Source organism: Camellia sinensis, chromosome 7 (genome assembly GCF_055761805.1).
Source record: "Camellia sinensis isolate YWXY chromosome 7, ASM5576180v1, whole genome shotgun sequence".
In the NCBI taxonomy this organism is placed as follows: domain Eukaryota; kingdom Viridiplantae; phylum Streptophyta; class Magnoliopsida; order Ericales; family Theaceae; genus Camellia; species Camellia sinensis.
In genome coordinates, this window is record NC_138967.1 from 196,441,569 (window position 1) to 196,460,815 (window position 19,247).

General features: G+C 35.4%; 1 protein-coding gene and 1 long non-coding RNA gene across 2 annotated transcripts; both read left to right on the forward strand.

Moving 5' to 3' along the window:
- Positions 1-6,609: 6,609 nt before the first annotated feature.
- On the forward strand, positions 6,610-19,203 carry LOC114263388 (2,3-bisphosphoglycerate-independent phosphoglycerate mutase). The gene is made up of 10 exons (XM_028203905.2): positions 6,610-6,823; positions 6,977-7,194; positions 7,289-7,416; positions 14,404-14,554; positions 14,659-14,862; positions 15,517-15,935; positions 16,087-16,279; positions 16,379-16,474; positions 17,836-17,991; positions 18,758-19,203. The coding sequence occupies exons 2-10, from the start codon at positions 7,033-7,035 to the stop codon at positions 18,920-18,922; spliced, it is 1,674 nt and encodes a 557-aa protein (XP_028059706.1). The 5' UTR covers positions 6,610-6,823; positions 6,977-7,032; the 3' UTR covers positions 18,923-19,203.
- On the forward strand, positions 9,842-10,772 carry LOC145795558 (uncharacterized). The gene is made up of 2 exons (XR_014336671.1): positions 9,842-9,984; positions 10,611-10,772. It is a non-coding gene; the product is annotated as an uncharacterized LOC145795558 (long non-coding RNA).
- Positions 19,204-19,247: the final 44 nt, after the last annotated feature.

The following is a 19,247-nucleotide window of genomic DNA, read 5'->3' on the forward strand; positions in this document are numbered from 1 at the left end:
CTTGAAGATACAGTCAGAATAAGAATTAAAACACAAGGATTATGAATGAAATCAAATTCTCATGATTTGGCGATTCGTTGGAAAACAATTCACAAATTAACCAAATTTTCTAAAACAAAAACAAGATCAAACGATAATAAAATCGTTGAAATTTTTGAACCAAGACCATTTGACACGGTAATACAATCTCGTCTAATGAATTGGAGCGATTCAGAAGTCCCTCGACAATGGTTAATCCAAGACCTAATGGGACAAGGAGAATCTTCTAAAACAAAAAAACCTGCACAATTACAAATGCAGGCATCAGAAAAAAATTATATATTGAAAATACAGTTCCAAAAATTAAAAGATCAACTTCTGTATTCGAAAAATATTTTCCTACGAAATCATTTTCAAAGTTAAGCATTGGAGAATTAAGTAATAATTCTAATCAAGAATCTATTACTTCAAACAATGTTCAGATTCCTATTTTTCCAGGAACAAGAAAATTTGAACATATTAAGTCTACATATATGTATCATTTTCAAACAGAAAATGATGATATTATTTTTTCTCCTAGCTAAGGAAAAAGAAGGTACACGTATGTATTGGGAACATTTAATTTTGCAGGTTATAAACCCTATGGCCTCAGTGTTCTCATAGATACAGGAGCTACAATAGCTCATGTAAATGGAATGCCATATCAGAAGAAAAATGGACACTAATGAAGCATCCAATTTTGGTTACTGGAATTGATGGCAACCATACTTCCATACAATTCAAGGCTAAAAATATAGCTATTTGGTTAAATGATAGCAAGTTCATTATATCAAAAATTTTATGTTTTCTGTATATGCATGGAGATTTCCTTCTTGGCAATAATTTTATATATAAATACCTTCCAATGCAAATACAGGAAAAAACTATTTCATTAAGCATAAATAATGTCTTAATTCATATTCCCTTGTTAGAACAACATAAATATATTTGTGATAAAGAGTTTGCGCCCGTGCCGCGTGGTGATTTAACTCCCATCATCAAAACTATTGATGAATCACATTGGATTTATAAAATTTTAGAAGAAAATTTTAGTGAACATCCGTTAAAACTATGGCAACGTAGTCCACGTTATTGTAGTTTAAAATTGAAAGACCCTAATGTTATCATTAGAGTAAGACCAATGATCTATATTAGACAAGATATAGATGAATTTGATATTCAACTCTAAGAACTTTTAGACAAAAAGTTAATTAAAGAAACTAAAAGCCCTCACTCTAGTCCAGTTTTTATAGTAAGAAACCATGCTGAAATTAAAAGAGAAAAAGCCCGAATGGTAGTCAACTATAAACTGCTAAATGAAAATTTAGAATTTGATAGATATTTTATTCCACGAAAAGATGTTTTGACTAACTTAACCGAATGATCAAAAATCTTTAGCAAATTTGATTCTAAAGTGGATTTTGGCAAATTCAATTGATTGAAGAGTTAAAAAAATTGACAGCTTTTAGTACATCTAGAGGACATAACCACTGGAATGTATGTCCTTTGGATTAAATATAGCACCACAGATATTTCAACGGCGGATGGATACAATTTTTAAAGATCTTAAAGATTGTTGTGTAGTTTATATTGATGATATACTTATCTTCTCTAAAATCAAGGAGGAGCATAAGAAACATTTAAAATTACTTTGTGAAAAATTCTAAAAACATGGAATTATTTTGGGCTTGTTTGGTTTGTTTTTGGGAGAGTTGTTTTTGAAAAAAATTTGGGAGAGTTGTTTTAGAAATTTTTTTGGTTTGTTTGGTTGTATATTTTGAAAGTAATTTTGGAGTTTGGGAGTTTGGGATGATTTGATATTTTGTTGTAATTGAGTAAATGTGTGTGAGAGAAAAAGTGATTGATTGATGTGTAAGATAGAGAAAGTGATTTTGAAATTTTTTTGAAAAAAATCTCAAACCAAACAATTTTTTGAAATTTTTTTTTCTAAAACTCATTTTTATAACTCAAACCAAACATACCCTTTGTCTCCAAAAAAGATTGAACTAGAAAAAAAATCAATTGAATTTTTGGGAATAATTTTAGACCAGAAATGTTTAAAATTACAAGAACATATTTTGTCCAAAGTACGAGATTGTCTTGATACTCTCGAAAATATAACACAATTACAGAGTTTATTAGGCATTTTAAATTATGGACAAAATTTTATCAAAAATCTTTCAAAAATAGAAATTCCTTGGTTAACCAAATTAAGAAAAATGTTATTTTTGAATGGATAACAGAAGATGTTGCTTTAATTAAACAAATTAAAGAAAATGTTTAAACTTTACCAGATGTTTATCTTCCTAAAATAGGTGATAAATTAATTTTAGAAACAGATGCCTCAGAAGCATACTGGGGATGTGTTCTTAAAGCAATACCAAGTAATTTATGGTATGATAAAGAGATACCTTTATCAGAAAATGGGATTAGACCAAGAAAAAATTCAATACCCATAAAATTACAAAAAAAAGAATTAATTTGCGGATATGATTCTGGAACATTTAAACCAAATGAACAGAAATATATTATTTTGGAAAAAGAATTACTTGCAATAAAATTGGCAATAAAAAGCTTTCATATTTATTTAGCCCAAAAAAATTTTATTGTACGCACTGATAATAAGGCAGTAAGAGATTTCTTGATCAATAAAAAAACTATTGAGCAAGGAAGAAGATTAGCCTGGTATAATAAAATTTCTGAATATACTTTTGAAGTAGAACATCATAAAGGTACTAACAATTTTCTTGCAGATTTTCTTACCAGAAATTGTTTAAGAAAATTAAATTGCTAAACAAGTAAATTTAATTTTTGTAGAAGACCTCTAGACTAAGAGGAAACAATGGATAAGGGTAAACAATCCGCTCAAGGAGATTGGGTGACAATTGCTAAAAAAGTAATCCCCAGAGAAGAAAAAGTTTATGTTGTGTTTGTAGGAAGACAACTTGGAATTTACACAGTATGGAATGATTGCAAAACACAAGTTTGCGGATACTCAAGAGCAAGCTTTAAAGCATATGATAGCATGACCAAAGCTAAAAAAGTTTTTTACAGTGCACCAGCTATGCCTATTTATCAAAGGAATCAAATGAGAACTAACCCAGTTCCAACTAATATTCAGACATCTAAACCAGATGAATCTGAGATAAAAGATTTTTTCAACCCTGGTATATCCAAAGAAATTTATACAGAACTCAATGGAGTTTGGAAAACTCACATTGTAGACAACAAAGTGAAATTTCGAAAACACATGGGAGTTTTGGCTAACAAATTATCTGAGCAAACAGCTAAATTAAAAGATTTGGAAAATCTTTGTTTCAATATTCTTAAATAAATGAATTGGAATGAAGATTTTAATTTTGAAAAAATAAACAATTTTCTTAAATTATCAGACCTCATATCAGATGAGTTTTCTGATCCAGTTTTTGAACAAATAAAAAGAATATGTCTTTTTGAAAAAACAAGAACTTTGCTTCCAAAAGAAATTTTTATGTTAACCAAAAATCGGGTTGAACATCATCATGATAAGATTAGACAAATCTTAGAACGATCTTATGATAAATTAAATTTGAAAGATGGAATTCGCAAAATAACCATCATGACAAACTATGACATGTGGTTTTTTGAGAATATAGATTGGGAAATAACTAATTAAGGTATTTTTCAAATTTTAGATCCAATCCATTGGACAGATTATCCAATGATTATCAAAGCAATGCTCTCATGGATAGTAAAAGGCTTTCGATGGAGCAAATATTTTACTTTCTGGATCTCCAGCACTGTTGGTTGGCGAGAACGAGAACATTTTTTCCAACCATACCAGATTTGGTATCTTAAAGAAACTGAAGATTTTGAATTTGGAGATGATTATTTAGATGAAGATCACCGGAGAGAGCGATTGAAAAATATCAAAAAACTTTTTTTGACAGAATATTTGATAAACAGTCTAATATCTGTTTCACAAGCAGCGTCCAACATCCATGGCTCAACAAAATTGCCATTCATGGTTACAGATGGTAGAATATTATTTGTAACCCATTTTTCCATAACATATCAAAGGTTTCCTACACAAATTAATGAGGCTCTTGACATGTTAATAAATCTCAAAAAGAGAAATAATTTGGATCTTCTGTTGGAATTAGCCATGATCGCGGATGATATAGAACATTTCCGGAATGAGCAATACAGCCAAGATTCGGATTTCCCTCCATCAGAGACTGATGAAGAATATCACAATCCTCATCAACAAGATAGAAGCATAGTGGACCCCACTATCAAATGTAGCCGTCCCCTGATCGACTCCAACCTTATCTAGGACACGTGGAGCAACCTGCATTATTAGGCGGAAAGTGATCAACTACATCCTTTCAGCCGATGCTATACGACAAATCAGCTCAGCCAAAGCTTATCTACAACAGTCTATCTCTTTGAAAACCAGGAAGGGTAGACAGTGTGTATCAATGTATATAATTGTAAAAACTGTAGCACAGAGCAAATAATTGTAGTTTTTTCTTTAACCATTTTGTCTCTTTGTATTTACTTTTATAGAAAACTTTTCATAAAGCTTATAACTAGGGTGTTAGAAAGTGTGCAACTCTTGGCCATAAAGTCTTGCCAAGTTAGATATGTTAGATATGCATTAAGTTGTATTTTTGTTTATATTCACCATCTTGTAGTCTATATATTGGCCTTTATGCCAACATAATGAAGCATGTAAATTCCCTCTATCTTCTCTCTATCTTTTTGCTTTCACTTTTGTCTATCATAATTCCATAACTCCGCCATAATTCCATAATAAAAATAGTAAAAAGCTCATTCCCTTTTTTGTTTTGGATCTAAAATAGGGGTGGCAAATCTAAGATAGTAGTGACTGGAAAGAACTGGCGATAGCAGATTTGATGGATGACAAATGTGATAGAGAGATTGGTAATGAAGGGTTGGTAGTTGATGATCTAAGGGAGGCGGTGGTGAAAGAAGGCTAGTGATGGTGGATTTGATGGAGATTGTAGCATGGAGTGATAGATCTGGAAGGGATGGTAGCAGTGGAGATTGATAGTAGATGAGGGTTATTAATGAAGGATCTGAGGGAAGTACATGGAGGTAGAGGGTTGGGTGTGGTGGATCTAAGAGAGTTGGTGATGGTGGAGTTGAGCAAGGGGTGGGGGCGGAAGGCTGAGGGTGGTGACTATGTATCGATGCCCATAGAAGAAGAAGAAAAAAGGAGAAGGTGAGAAACTGCATGCATTTTGATACAATGGATTGAAGTTCATGGTAAGTATATGATGAATGGCTCTGATGTAATAGATGATAAATTTATGTTGGTATTGATATGGTGTGATCATGTTCAAATATAAAATTAATATTAAGTGAAATGAGCGAATGAAAATGTACCACATGTGCATTAATTTTTTTTTCCAGTCAAACAAGTTAACAAAGATGGATGGATGGTTAACATTGATACAAAATAAGAAAGTTAGGGTTTAAATTGATGCAATCAAAACCTTGGAGTTTAATTTGAATGCAAAACTTTGGGGTTTTTTTTTTTTTTTTTTTTTTTATAATTTGCCCGAAAATAAAATATGAAACTAAATAATTCTAAGTCTAAAATTTTCCAAATTTAGCAAACATGAAATTATGACTAGTGCATAAACCCACTAGAAGACCAAAAGTGTGAATAAAGTTTAGAAACATAATAATTGAGTCAGAACATGTTTCCTAATAATTTAGAAATTTATTTTCTCCCTATAAAATGAGCTATGCACATTTTGGCAACAATTTTACTTGATTAATATATTTTAGAGGAGTAATTTTTGTATGCAGATAGAGTATATGTCATGTGGTACTTTTTGCAATTGTAATTAGATTTGACAGTATAATCCACTACATTTATGTTGGGCGTTTGAAGAACAATAAGAGACATATTTTTGTAATTATAAAAAGTAATACCACATACTACTCTCTATTAGTATACAAAACCTTTTCATTTTGAAGGCTTCCCCTCAAGTATGCTTGTTTGTGATATTTATTTGAACTTAAAAAAAAAAAAAAATATGAACAAAAAAATAGATAAATTGAAAGGAAAAATGAATCAGCAAATAACATTTTGTTCTTTTTTATTTTTGGAAAGTTTTTCTCTCTCTTAATTTTGGTATTTCATGTTTCAAAATTTTCATAATTTAGTTTAAAAATTTACTTATGTTCAAATTAGACAAAAAATGACACATTAATAGTCACATGGCATAAAAGTATTTTATTATATATAACTTACACATTTGACGCAAATCAAAATCTCAATATAATAATATATTTTTATGTTATGTAATAGCTAATGTGATTTTTTGCCTAATTTTTGAATAAAAATTAATTTTAAAAATAAATTGAAAAAAACTTGAAATATAATAAGGCAAAACTATGCAATTATTTTTTGTTAAAAGACAAAACTATAATAAGGAGAAAATTTTGCAATTTTGAATACAACAAAGGAAAAACATGCAATTATCACGTGCTTAAAGGGTACGTATTTACAATTTACCTTAATTTGATTTAACCCAACAAACTAAAAAGGGCATAACAAATTAGCATATTCTCTTTTAGTTAGATATCACATGTTACAACACGTGCCTTCTTTGGGACAATGTAGCTACTTTTTAACCAAACGTCACGAGTTCGAAACTTCTCATAGACACAAAAGCTATTTCTCTTCCCACTATAAAACTCAACCCCCCCCCCCCCCCCCCCCCCCCCCTCGCTCTCTCGCAGTTGTTTCTTCGCTTTTCTCTCTGCGCTGTTCGTTTGCATACCCAAGGTTTTCGTGCTTGTTTTTCTCTCTCTAGATTTCTAGATATAGAAAATATGCTATATATATGCATCATTGTTTTGGATCTGATGATTGAATGATCGGTTGTTTCTTTTGATTTTTGATTTTGTTTTTGTTTTTGTTTTTGTTTTTGTTTTTCAGATTTGGTTTTTGAGTGTGATTGTGAAGGTTTTCGAGTCAACTAGATAGAGAGAGAAATGGGTAGCTCTGGATTTTCATGGAAACTCGAAGATCACCCAAAGCTCCCTAAGGGGAAGATCTTGGCTATGGTGGTTTTGGATGGGTGGGGCGAAGCAAATCCCAATAAGTATAACTGTATCCATGTCGCTGAGACTCCCACCATGGATTCCCTAAAAACTGTATCTCTCTCTCTCTCTGTCTCTCTTGATCTCTCTCTCTATCTCTCCCTATATTTGTATGTATTGATGTTTGGTCTGTGTATTGTATGAAAAGGGTGCTCCTGATAAGTGGAGATTGGTGAGGGCACATGGTAAGGCTGTAGGGCTTCCCACAGAGGATGATATGGGAAACAGTGAAGTGGGTCACAATGCTCTTGGTGCTGGAAGGATTTTTGCTCAAGGGTATGGCTTGTGTGTGTGTGTGCGCGCGCTTTTTTTTTTTAATATTTATTATGGACTTTCAGATTTAATGTTTGAAAGCACTGTAGTTATACTGGATGTCCCAATGTGATTTACATAGATTTTTTTAGAAATATGTTACCATCAATTTTGGTTGCTAAGGTTATGATTGGATCATGATTTGAGTAAGGATTCGAAAGGAAAAGGAAGAGATGAGTGAAATGAAGAAGAAAAAGTAACTTATGCTTCATTAATATTTTGCTTACTTTTCTTTCCGTTTCCAAATCACTAGAGGGTTCAAGAATGTGGTCTAAAAATTTGAAGATTTTTGAAGAAAACTCGAATTCTCTAAAAATGATGAGAGGTTTAGATTCTTCAACGGTCGCAACTAGAAACACAATAGCAAAGAGATGATGGAGATAAGAGATTGGGTGAAGAAGAAGACAAAGTAATTAAAGAGAGAATAACGGCAAGGCTCTTTCAAAGATCTCCCACTTTCCCTCTCAAGGTGGATAATGAAGAAGGGAAATTAGTTCTTTCTCAAAAAATGTCTCTTCAAAATCCATCCCTTGTAAAGTTTTAAGTGGGTGCTATTTATAGGCATCTCATGATGTAGGATGGAGCCCATGTGCAAGGCATATGGAGAATATTCTCTCTAACTACCTTGTCTGAGTAAGTGACCTCTCCGAGGATGAGGAAAACCCCGAAGATGAGATCAATCTCTTGGCGAACCCTTCTTCTTAGCCACACCTAACCAATGATTCCTAATCATCCCAAAGGGTCAGGGGTAGTCCCAAAGGACGCCTTGCTCCAAATATTGTCGAGTCTCAAGAATCCTCTAGAGCGTGCCATCTTGACCCGGGTATAGGCTAGTTTAATCGAAGAGTGAATTTATCTCCACTCACCGTCCTCGGGATTGGGTCCTTTGTCCGGACTCCAATATGCCTATGGTTTTGGTGTGTAGATCCCGGAAAGCTCCAAGTACGCAAGTGTTCTGGGACTCATTAATAGAGCGGTTTCTAGATTGCGTCCGAATTCGCATCTCTAGGTTCGTAGATCCGAACCTTTTCGAGTCCGAACTCAAATAGGTCTCTAGATTCGTGGTTTCGAACCCTTTCAAGACTAAGCCAATACTTCAGAGAATGGATCTCCTTCGAGGGTTTCATCTCTTTTGGAAGCAACGATTAACTTTCTGGAAAGCCCGTATGATTTGGGCCTCCTCGGATGGATTTGTTGGACTCTCTTTAGAGATATCTGCTTGGTAGGCCTTCTTTGGCCTAATTTGTTGACTTGTGGGCCCGTTCAATAGAATTCACTTGGCCTATTTGACAATAATTTCTCCAAGCTCACCAATTTTTGGGCTTTCTAATTGGACTTCGATTTGGCCCAATTAATTAGTGTGCTCAAGTTAACCCCTCTTACATTTTTGCCCCTTTTGAATTTCTTAGACGTGCATATTTTCCCTTCTTCGGCTATGTTTCGCATCACACCCTCGGGAATATGTTGTCGTCATGTGGCTTTTGGATAAGATTAATGACTCATCATAATTTTATGGATAAGATTGTCAACTAATATTGATAAGAAAGAATCTTTTATCCTTATGCCATGTTTGGCAAACACATTTTTGTGCCTTTGATTTTTTTTTTTTTATAAAGAAAATCAAAACTTGAATTTTTTTTATTTTTTTTATTTTTACCTTTGCTTAGGCCTGCTTAACTTTTCATCATCATTTTGATTCCAGCTTCCTCTTGAAGACCATAAACAATTCTCAATAGTTTTGACCTTAGTTGCACGGAGCGGGAGCGATGAAGCGTGAGCTGATAGAAGTTTCTTAGGTTGGGAGCGCCTCGGGAAGCGGTAATATATATATATATATATATATATTTTAATACACATTAGAAGTTTTTTTATAAATATTTTTATTTTAATACACATTAATTATTATTTTTATTTATTATATTTTTTAAATAATGTGTTATTGGTAATTTATTTTTATTTTATTTTACATATAATGTGTGTGTGCTTTTTTTATTAATATGTATAATATATACTCATATATATATATATTATATTTGTATGTGTTAATATTTTTTTTTATGTAAATGTATTATAAAGATTATATATATAATTTTTTTTTATTATATATTTATATGTATATATATGATATATATTAAATAATAATGTGTTAATGTTTTTTATTTTTTTATTTTTTAAATATATATATTTATTTAAAGATTTTATATGTTTTATCTTTTATATATATATCTATATATTTTACTTATATATTACGTATATATCGTGACTGAACAGAAGGCCAGAGAGAGAGAGAGAGAGAGAGAGAGTGCGAGTGAGAGAAGGCAGAGGAGACGATGACGATCAGCAAGGAGACGATCTGCGAGAGATAGAGAAAGACAAACTGCGACAGACGAAAAACACAGAGAGAGACGATCTGCGAGAGATAGAGAGACGAACTGCGATAGAGACGAAAAACAAAGAGAGAGAGAGAGACGACCTTCGAAGTGATGAAAGAAGAAGAAAAACAAAGCAAAGGACATACCCAGACACAATCAGGTTCTTCTTCACCTTCTTTCTCCTCTCTCTTTGTTGACCAACAAGCTAGGGTCTCTGTTCTTCTTCACCAACGATCCCATCTTGGACAGGATCGCGTTTCTCTCTCTACAGAAACGCGATTTCTACACGTTTCTTTCTAAGAAATGCGGAATCGCGTTTCTTACGAAGATTCGTTACCTGTTAGCACGATTCCTGCAACTAAGGTTTTGACTGAATAAAAAATAAAATAATAATAATAAAAAAAAGCAACCATCAAAACTCTTTTATTTTATTTTATTTGTTTTGAACAAGTCAACATTCAATACCCATTTTCGTTTCTCTCACTAAAGTATTGAAGGCCCACTGTACATAAATATACGTAGCCTATTTGAGAGACCATCAGTAAAAGACAAAGACCTTGTCCTTTTTTTTTTTTTTATATTGCCAAAACTCCATTTTCCTGCTTTGTAAATTGAGAGAGAAAAGCACAGACCCAGACTTCAATATTTTTTTCCTTATTTCGAAACAATATATTAGACCTTCGTCTTGCCTTCGCACCCACTGAAGACCACTGCGGCCTGACTCTTTTCGTCCTTTCTCTTTCGCTTCTGCTGGGCTTGCACACTGTCGCTGTTGTTGCTGACCAGTGCCGACGCCAACTCCCCTGCGACATCACCGCTGCTTTTGGCCTCGATTGTCCAACGACGACTACTCACGTCGCCCACTCAACGCAACATGCGTAGTCTTGCCTCGCATCGTACAGTTCGTCATCGAAGATCTCGGTCTTAGTTCACTCCGACGTTGCCCCCTGCTGTCTTTCTTGATGGGCATCGGCCTTAGCTTGCCGATTTCGGTTCGTGCTGGTTCAACCCCTCTCCTAGCTAGCTTCATATATTTTGCTCCTCCAAATCTGTGAGTAACTATTTGTTGAAACCCATTTTTGAATTCCTTATTTGTATAAACTTTGATTTGTGTAAAATAAAATTTTGGATAGTGTAACCCATAAATTTCTGCTGTTGCACATCTTCATAAAGGGAACTTGATTTTTCCGTTGTGAATATTGGAACAATCAATGTTGAATCCTTGCTAATTTTGTTCTGCGAAAGAAATTTTGGATTGTAAACCTTGACTAGAGAGATATTCTTGCAATTTGTATGACCATCTATTGAATCTTGCTATGGATGAGAAATATAATATTCAAATAAAAATGTTTCAGATCTTGGGCTTGAAATTTGCTACTCAACTTACTCTGTCTGGAGTCAGAGCCTTGTATAAACCAAGTCTTTAATATTGAATACTGTAATCCGAGAGAGAATAACCAACTTGAATCTTGTATACTTGGAAAATGAATTCTTGTACGAAGTCCACGACCTCGGGGCCCTCAGAACCAGCACTAATGAGAGTAAGGGCTATCCCTCGGAAGTCCGAACAGAAACAAGGCTGTTCCTCAGGAGTCCGAATAGTAGCACACATCCTGCTTCGATAAAAAATATCCCTCTGGAAGGCAATTGAGTCTACCAAGCTTGCACCAACAGAAGTAAAGATTGTCTCCCGAAAATTCGAGTGAAAGCAAGGCTGTCCCTCAGAAGTCCAAGCGGAAACAAGGCTGTCTCTTGGAGGTCTGAGTGGATGTACACTCCCTTCTTTGGCAACTAATGGAAGCAAAGTCTATCCCTCGGAAGTTCTAGTGGGAGTACACTTCTACTTCGGCAACTAATGGAAGCAAAGGCTATCTCTTGGAAGTCCGGGGTAGCAGTACACTGTGCTTTGACAAGAAAGATCCTTGAAGCTTGTACTAATGAAAGCGAGGGTTGTTCTTCGGAAGTTTGAGTGGGAGCACACATTCTACTTCAACAAGAAAGATCTTCGAAGCTTGCATTGATGAAATAAGAGTTGCTCTTCGGAAGTCCAAATGGAAGCAAGGGTTGTCCATCGGAAGTCTGAACCCACACTAATGAGAGCAAGGAATGTCCCTCGGAAGTCCAAATGAAAGCAAGAGTTGTCCCTCGAAAGTTCGAACCCACACTAATGAGAGCAAGAGATGTCCCTTGGAGGTCCGAACGGAAGCAAGGCTGTCCCTCATGAGTCTGTATAATAGCACACACCCTACTTCAGCAAGAAAGATCCTTTCTGACAGGCAACTGAGTCTTGAGGGATGTTCTTCGGAAGTCAAAGTGAGAGCACACACTCTACTTCAGTAAGAAAGATCCTTGAAGCTTGCACTAATGGAAGTGAGGTCTGTTCTTCGAAAGTCTGAGTGGTAGCACACACTCTACTTCAAAAAGAAAGATCCTCAAAGCTCGCATTGATGGAAACAAAGGTTGTCCCTCAGAAGTCCAAATGGAAGCTAGGGCTGTCCCTTGGAAGTCAGAGTGGAAGCACACTCCTTTCTTTGGCAATAAAGATTCTTCCTGGCAAGCAACCGAGTCTACTTCTTCTTCCTCAAGGGGCGATAAAAAATTAAAAATTGTCTCAAGCAACATAACATAATGAAGATACACAATATGGAGAAAATAAACTTCTAATAGAGATACACAATGTGGAGAAAATAAATTTCTTCGTAATATAAGAAAGAAAGATAAAACTTCTTAGACAGTGCAGTAAATACAAATTGTAAATGTCATAGATAGACTTCTTCTATGGAATGTTGACATTTGCTCCTAGAGTTGCAAGGTCATTCAGAAAACTTTCACCAGTTACTCGGGCTGTGGCTGTCATACGCCATCATAGCCACATCTTCTAAGATATCATGAGGCCCATGTTCTTTGAACTCTAGCTCATCTATTTCGACTTTCTTTCTAAAAATCTTTTTAAGCGTCCAACACTTTTCTGTAGGATATCCTAGTGATCGGTGGAAAACATAATAATTAGGGCCTTTGCGGTCCTTCTTCGGCAAAAGCTCTCCACCGGAGTTGTATAGATTCCGGATCTTGTTGAGACCATTAACCAATCCGCCTCCCCAGTGGAGTCGCCAAATGTATGAGAGGGTTTAAGAATGTGGTCTAAAAATTCGAAAATCTTTAAAGAAAACTCGAATTCTCTAAAAATGATGAGAGGCTTAGATTCTTCAACGGTCGCAACTAGAAACACAATGGCAAAGAGATGATGGAGATAAGAGATTGGGTGAAGAAGAAGGGAAAATAATTAGAGAGAGAATAATGGCAAGGCTCTCCCATAGATCTCTCACTTTCACTCTCAAGGTAGATAATGGAGAAGGGAAATTAGTTCTTTCCCAAAAAATATCTCTCCAAAATTCATCCATCGTAAAGATATGGGTGGGTGCTATTTATAGACACCTCATGATGTAGGATGGAGCCCATGTATAAGGCATATGGGAAATATTCCGTCTAACTACCTTGTCCGAGGAGATGACCTCTCTGAGGATGAGGAAAACCCCGAAGAGGAGATCAATCTCTCGGCGAACCCTTCTTCTTAGCCACACCTAATAAATGATTCCCAATCATCCCAAAGGGTCAGAGGTAGTCCCAAAGGACGCCCTGTCACAAATATTGCCGAGTCTCAAGGACCTCTTAGATCGTGCCACCTCGACCTGGGTATAGGCTAGTTTAGCCGAAGAGTGAATTTATCTTTAGAGTGAATTTATCTCCACTCACTGTCTTCGGGACCGGGTCTTTTGTTCGGAGTCTAACACGCCCATGGTTCTGGTGCGTAGATCTTGAAAAGCTCCGAGCACGCAAGTGTTTTGGGACTCATTAATAGAGCGGCTTCTAGATTGCGTCCGAATCCGTTCGAAGCCAAGTGCTTCGGATCTCTAGGTTCGTAGATCCAAACTTTTTCGAGTCCGAGCTCAAATAGGTCTCTAGGTTCGTGGTTTCGAACCCTTTCAAGACTAAGCCAATACCTCGGAGAATGGATCTCCTCCGAGGATTTCATCTTTTCTGAAAGCAACGGTTAACCTTCTAGAACGCCCGTATGATTTGGGCCTCTTCGGATGGGTTTGTTGGACTCTCTTTAGATATATCTGCTTGATGGGTCTTCCTCAGCCTAATTTGTTGACTTATGGGCCCGTTCAATTAAATTTACTTAGCCCATTTGGCAATAATTTCTCCAAGCTCACCAATTTTTGGGCTTTCCAATTGGGCTTTGATTGGGCCCAATTAATTAGTGGGCTCAAGTTAACCTTTCTTACACTACCCAAATTTATGATGGATTCGCTTGACGGGTTTTGCCTACCCCATATGGATGCAGCATGCCTTAGCTTTGTGGTTATTACTTGTGTCTTTTCCAGCATGATTATAAATTCCTTACCTCATTGTTCAAGAATTTAAGGCCAGTTAATTCCTAGTACTACTGTACTACTGAGTAGTTATCTTTCCATTTATCGTTTGTATGGTTGTTTATAATTTGTCCTTGCCAATTTGTAATTTTTGTGCAAACAAAAATGGGTAATTGACTTTTTGAATTTGTTTCTATATGTAGGGCAAAACTGGTTGACCTTGCCCTTGATTCTGGCAAAATTTATGATGGAGAAGGATTTAGTTATATTAAGGAATCTTTTGCAACTGGCACATTGCACCTCATTGGGTTATTGAGTGATGGTGGTGTACACTCTCGACTTGACCAGTTGCAGGTCATTTTCTTCTTCTTTTGGTTGACTTTGATTATTTTTTGATATGGTACTTTTCATTTCATTTCATAGTCACTTGATGAATTTGTTATTCGTTATGGGTGCAGTTGTTGCTAAAAGGTGCCAGCGAACGTGGTGCCAAAAGAATTCGTGTTCATATTCTTACAGATGGCCGCGATGTTTTGGATGGTTCAAGTGTAGGCTTTGTGGAAATCCTTGAGAATGATCTCTCAAAATTACGTGAAAAGGGTGTCGATGCCCAGATTGCATCTGGTGGAGGCCGGATGTATGTCACAATGGATCGTTATGAGGTATATATTTGAATATAGTGCTTTCTAATGTGTTGGATTAAAACTGTTCGTAAGGTTTCTATTTTTGGGGCTAGACTTGTTAGAGGTGGTTGTAATTTGCATGCATTACTTCATTTCATTGAATTTTCTATTAGAAAGTGATGATACCCAGGTCGCTTGTTTCATTCATTGTTTAGCATCACCCTCATGGAGGATCTATTGATTTAGCAGAATTCTGACACACTGGGCTATTTGCAAGAGCTTTGCTCTCTATCCCTCTCCCATTAACTCCTCTCCATCTTTCTTGTTTCTCTTTACTTTGTCTCCCCTATATCTCTTCTCCCTGTGTTCTCCGTTATTCTCCTATCTTCTTTATTCTCGTTCTTTCATTTCTTCTATTTCTATCTCATAAAGAAATGAACATATTATTTTTGCCCATATGTGTTGGAAGAAATTCCCTTGAAGTCCGGGCTACATCGCATAACACAAGTTTTCTTATGTGTTGGAAGAAATTCCCTTGAAGTCCGGGCTACATCGCATAACACAAGTTATCTTATGTTTCAATCACGTTCTATCTGCCACTTACTACTGTACTGTTATTTATCCTATTTTGCATATCTCTTATTCAGCTGTCTCAAATATGAAATTAAATAACTACTACTGGTTCTTGTGCAGAATGACTGGGGTGTTGTGAAACGAGGATGGGATGCCCAAGTTCTTGGTGAAGCCCCACATAAGTTTAAGAGTGCTGTTGAAGCGGTCAAGAAATTGAGGGAGGGTGCCAACGATCAATACTTACCTCCTTTCGTTATTGTTGATGAGAGCGGGAAAGCAGTTGGTCCTGTAGTGGATGGTGATGCTGTTGTGACTCTCAACTTTCGAGCAGATCGTATGGTTATGCTTGCTAAGGCACTTGAATATGAAGACTTTGACAAATTTGATCGCGTTCGATTCCCTAAAATTCGTTATGCTGGAATGCTTGAGTATGACGGGGAGTTGAAGCTTCCAAGCAAGTACCTTGTTTCTCCCCCAGAGATAGAGAGGACGTCTGGTGAATATTTGGTCCATAATGGCGTGTCTACGTTTGCTTGCAGGTAAGTGTACAGCTAGTAAAAATCATAAATATTTGTCAAGTGTCAAGATTTGGCATTGTCTCAAACTGTTTTGTATTCTTTTATATAGCTTCATCATTTGCCAACTTTTTGAACTATATATTTAACTGCCCCCTTCTTTTTCCTTCAACAGTGAGACTGTCAAATTTGGGCACGTCACTTTCTTTTGGAATGGAAATCGCTCTGGGTATTTTAATTCAGACATGGAAGAATATGTTGAAATTCCTAGCGATTCTGGAATTACATTTAACGTGAAACCAAAGATGAAGGCCTTGGAAATTTCAGAGAAGGCTAGGGATGCTATTCTGAGCCGCAAATATCTCCAGGTAATTGATGAACTTATTGTTTGCTTTGATTCATATCTAATGGGCACAACTGAAACTGAACAAAGAATGGATTATCATATATTTTGAATGTTCTTGTAGGTACGTGTTAACCTACCAAATAGTGACATGGTGGGCCATACAGGTGACATTGACGCCACTGTTGTGGCTTGCAAGGCTGCTGATGAAGCTGTGAAGGTACGATGGCTCTGAATTTCTACTACTCTTGTATCGTTCATTTGTGTAACAACTGTAGTTTGTAATGGTTTGGATTAGACAAGCACTCTTTGCCTTCGCTTTTAGATTGACTTGTACGACCTGGTGAGGTTACAACACGGTCAATGAGAGTACATCTGAAATCAGGTTTAAATGAAGACACAATTAGAAGAATCTAATATATATGTCTATCTAATAAGCACCGATGCGGATGCGGATGTGGACGTGGACATGGATATGGATACGCACACCGGACACGGGACACAACAATTTCAAAAAAATAGGGACAGACACGGCGGGAACACGACAATAAAATATGTTTTTATATATTTTTATTTGCTATCAAGATTAATATTACATCCACAAACAATCAATATTAACAAAAATTAACTCTAATTTTATTATTTTTATTTTAAAAAAATACTTGTAAATTAACACTTACATTTTATATCTTATTTTATGGATGGTTTATTAACTATTTAAATCTAAGAAAAAAAATAATACACATTCAACATTCATCAAAAGCACGAAGTAAAATGGGAGAAAAGATAATTTGGCATGTCCCTAGTGTCTTCGAAGTGTCCCCGGCATGTCCCGTGAAAACAAATTAATTAAATAAGGGGACATGCAATGTGATGTGTCCCATACGCGTCTTTGAAGTGTACGCGTGTCCCCCAAGTGCCTGTGTATCCGATACGGATACGGCACTTGATTTGAATTGTTGGTGCTTCATAGATGTTTGTGTATTGTATATATTAAATTGTAGCTGGGAGAAGAAATCCCCTTTCCTGATTTGTGGCTCTTTCTCTCATGGCCTCTTTCTCTCGAGTGTGAAAGCAACAAAAATACATGGAAAAGAGCATCCATGGCATTTTAAAAAAACAAAAGAAAAAAAAGCTGAATTATATTGTGTATACTAATTTAACATAAAAACTTGTTGAAAGAAACAAGTCATTTATGAAAATTGTGCACTCTTTTAACAAAATATTGTGAACAATTATCAAGAAGTACAAATTTAAACAAATTTTTTTTTGCAAATTATTTTGCTGATTATTGATTTCAAATTAGGGTAAATGACTTGCCTGAACTAGTATGATGGGTCAATTTTATGGGATTGATTCTCTGGTATATGAGTATACGATTCTCTGTTTTTTTAATGTTTCCAAAGTTCTATTATCATATATGGATATCATATATGTGTATTTGCCAAAGCTGCCTTATCTCTGGTTTTATTTTGTGATATACATTGAGGGGTGGGGAGCCCTTCTAACCTTTCTTATTGTCTCCATTTTAGAAGTTTTATTTTTATTTATATTTATTTTTTATTAAATCTAATTGTGCAGATGATCCTTGATGCGATAGAGCAAGTGGGTGGAATATATGTTGTTACCGCAGATCATGGAAATGCTGAGGACATGGTGAAAAGGAACAAGAAGGGGGAGCCTCAACTTGACAAGAATGGCCAGATTCAAATATTGACCTCTCACACTCTTGAACCAGTTAAGTATAACGAGCTGTTCATTTTTTATCAACAAATATAGAATAAAAATATAAAATATAAAATAGCCTATGGCCAGTACGGCTGCAAATGAGTTGAACTTTGTGGTTTTCGAGCTCAGCTTGCTAAAAATTAGTGAAGCTCTAGCTAGCCGAGCTCTAGTTGAGCTTAAAGAATCGAGCTCGAGCTTGGCTCGTCAAAGATTTGAGGAACTTGAACTCGACTCGAGTCTACTTGGTTACATAATCAAGCCAAGCTTGAGCTTGCAAAAAAAGTTAAAAGTTAAATTAATATGCACATTGAAGGAAAAAAAAAAGAAGAGAAGATTATGAGTGAAATATATAAAAAAAGGGTCATGTTATTAATAAATTTCATCAATCAAAATATGTTCATTTGCACAAACATCGAACATTAATAGAGAAATAAAATAAATTAAGGGAAATATATTTGATATATGATATATATATATATATATATATATTCTTGTCTTAATGAACCAATTGAAGCTCGCCCATTTAGCAAATGAGCCGACCTTGAACAATTTAGCAAATGAGCTGACCTTAAGTGAATCTTGAGCAAGTCAAGTTCAAGTTGTTCAGCTTTTTTCATTTGCAACCCTATATAGGGGACACCTTGGTGGTTGCATCTCATTTGTTCATGTGTGGACTATTTAGCATGCAAGCAATACCTGGTTAATATATCCTATATTCTTAGATTTGTTCGTGTGTGGTTAATTTTTTTTGTAAATATATTATTTTTGTTTCTAGGTGCCTCTTGCAATTGGAGGTCCTGGGCTGGCACCTGGCGTAAGATTCCGCAAGGATGTTCCTGATGGCGGGCTTGCCAATGTGGCTGCAACCGTGATGAATCTCCATGGACTCGTGGCTCCTACTGATTACGAGACTACCCTAATTGAGGTTGTCGATAACTAGCTCACCTTCAAATATTGAAACAACTCTATTATTTCATAAATTTTTGACTGAAGTAGAAAGCTTGGTGAAAGCATGTTGAGTACACTCATATGTTGGGTTAAATAAGACTCAATGGACAAAGCCTTCCTAGGCTTTGCTTGGATGAAATTTTACTCTCACAAGTGGATGACTTGAATTTTGAGCTCTCACAAATGGATGACTTGAATTTTGAGCTCTTGCTTGCTTTTTTTTTTTTTTCCTCCTTTTTATTAAATAAATTTTTGTAACATTTCATGTTTTAACATGCATTGATTCCTCCTTAGTCTTTACTATCTATCTATGCTAC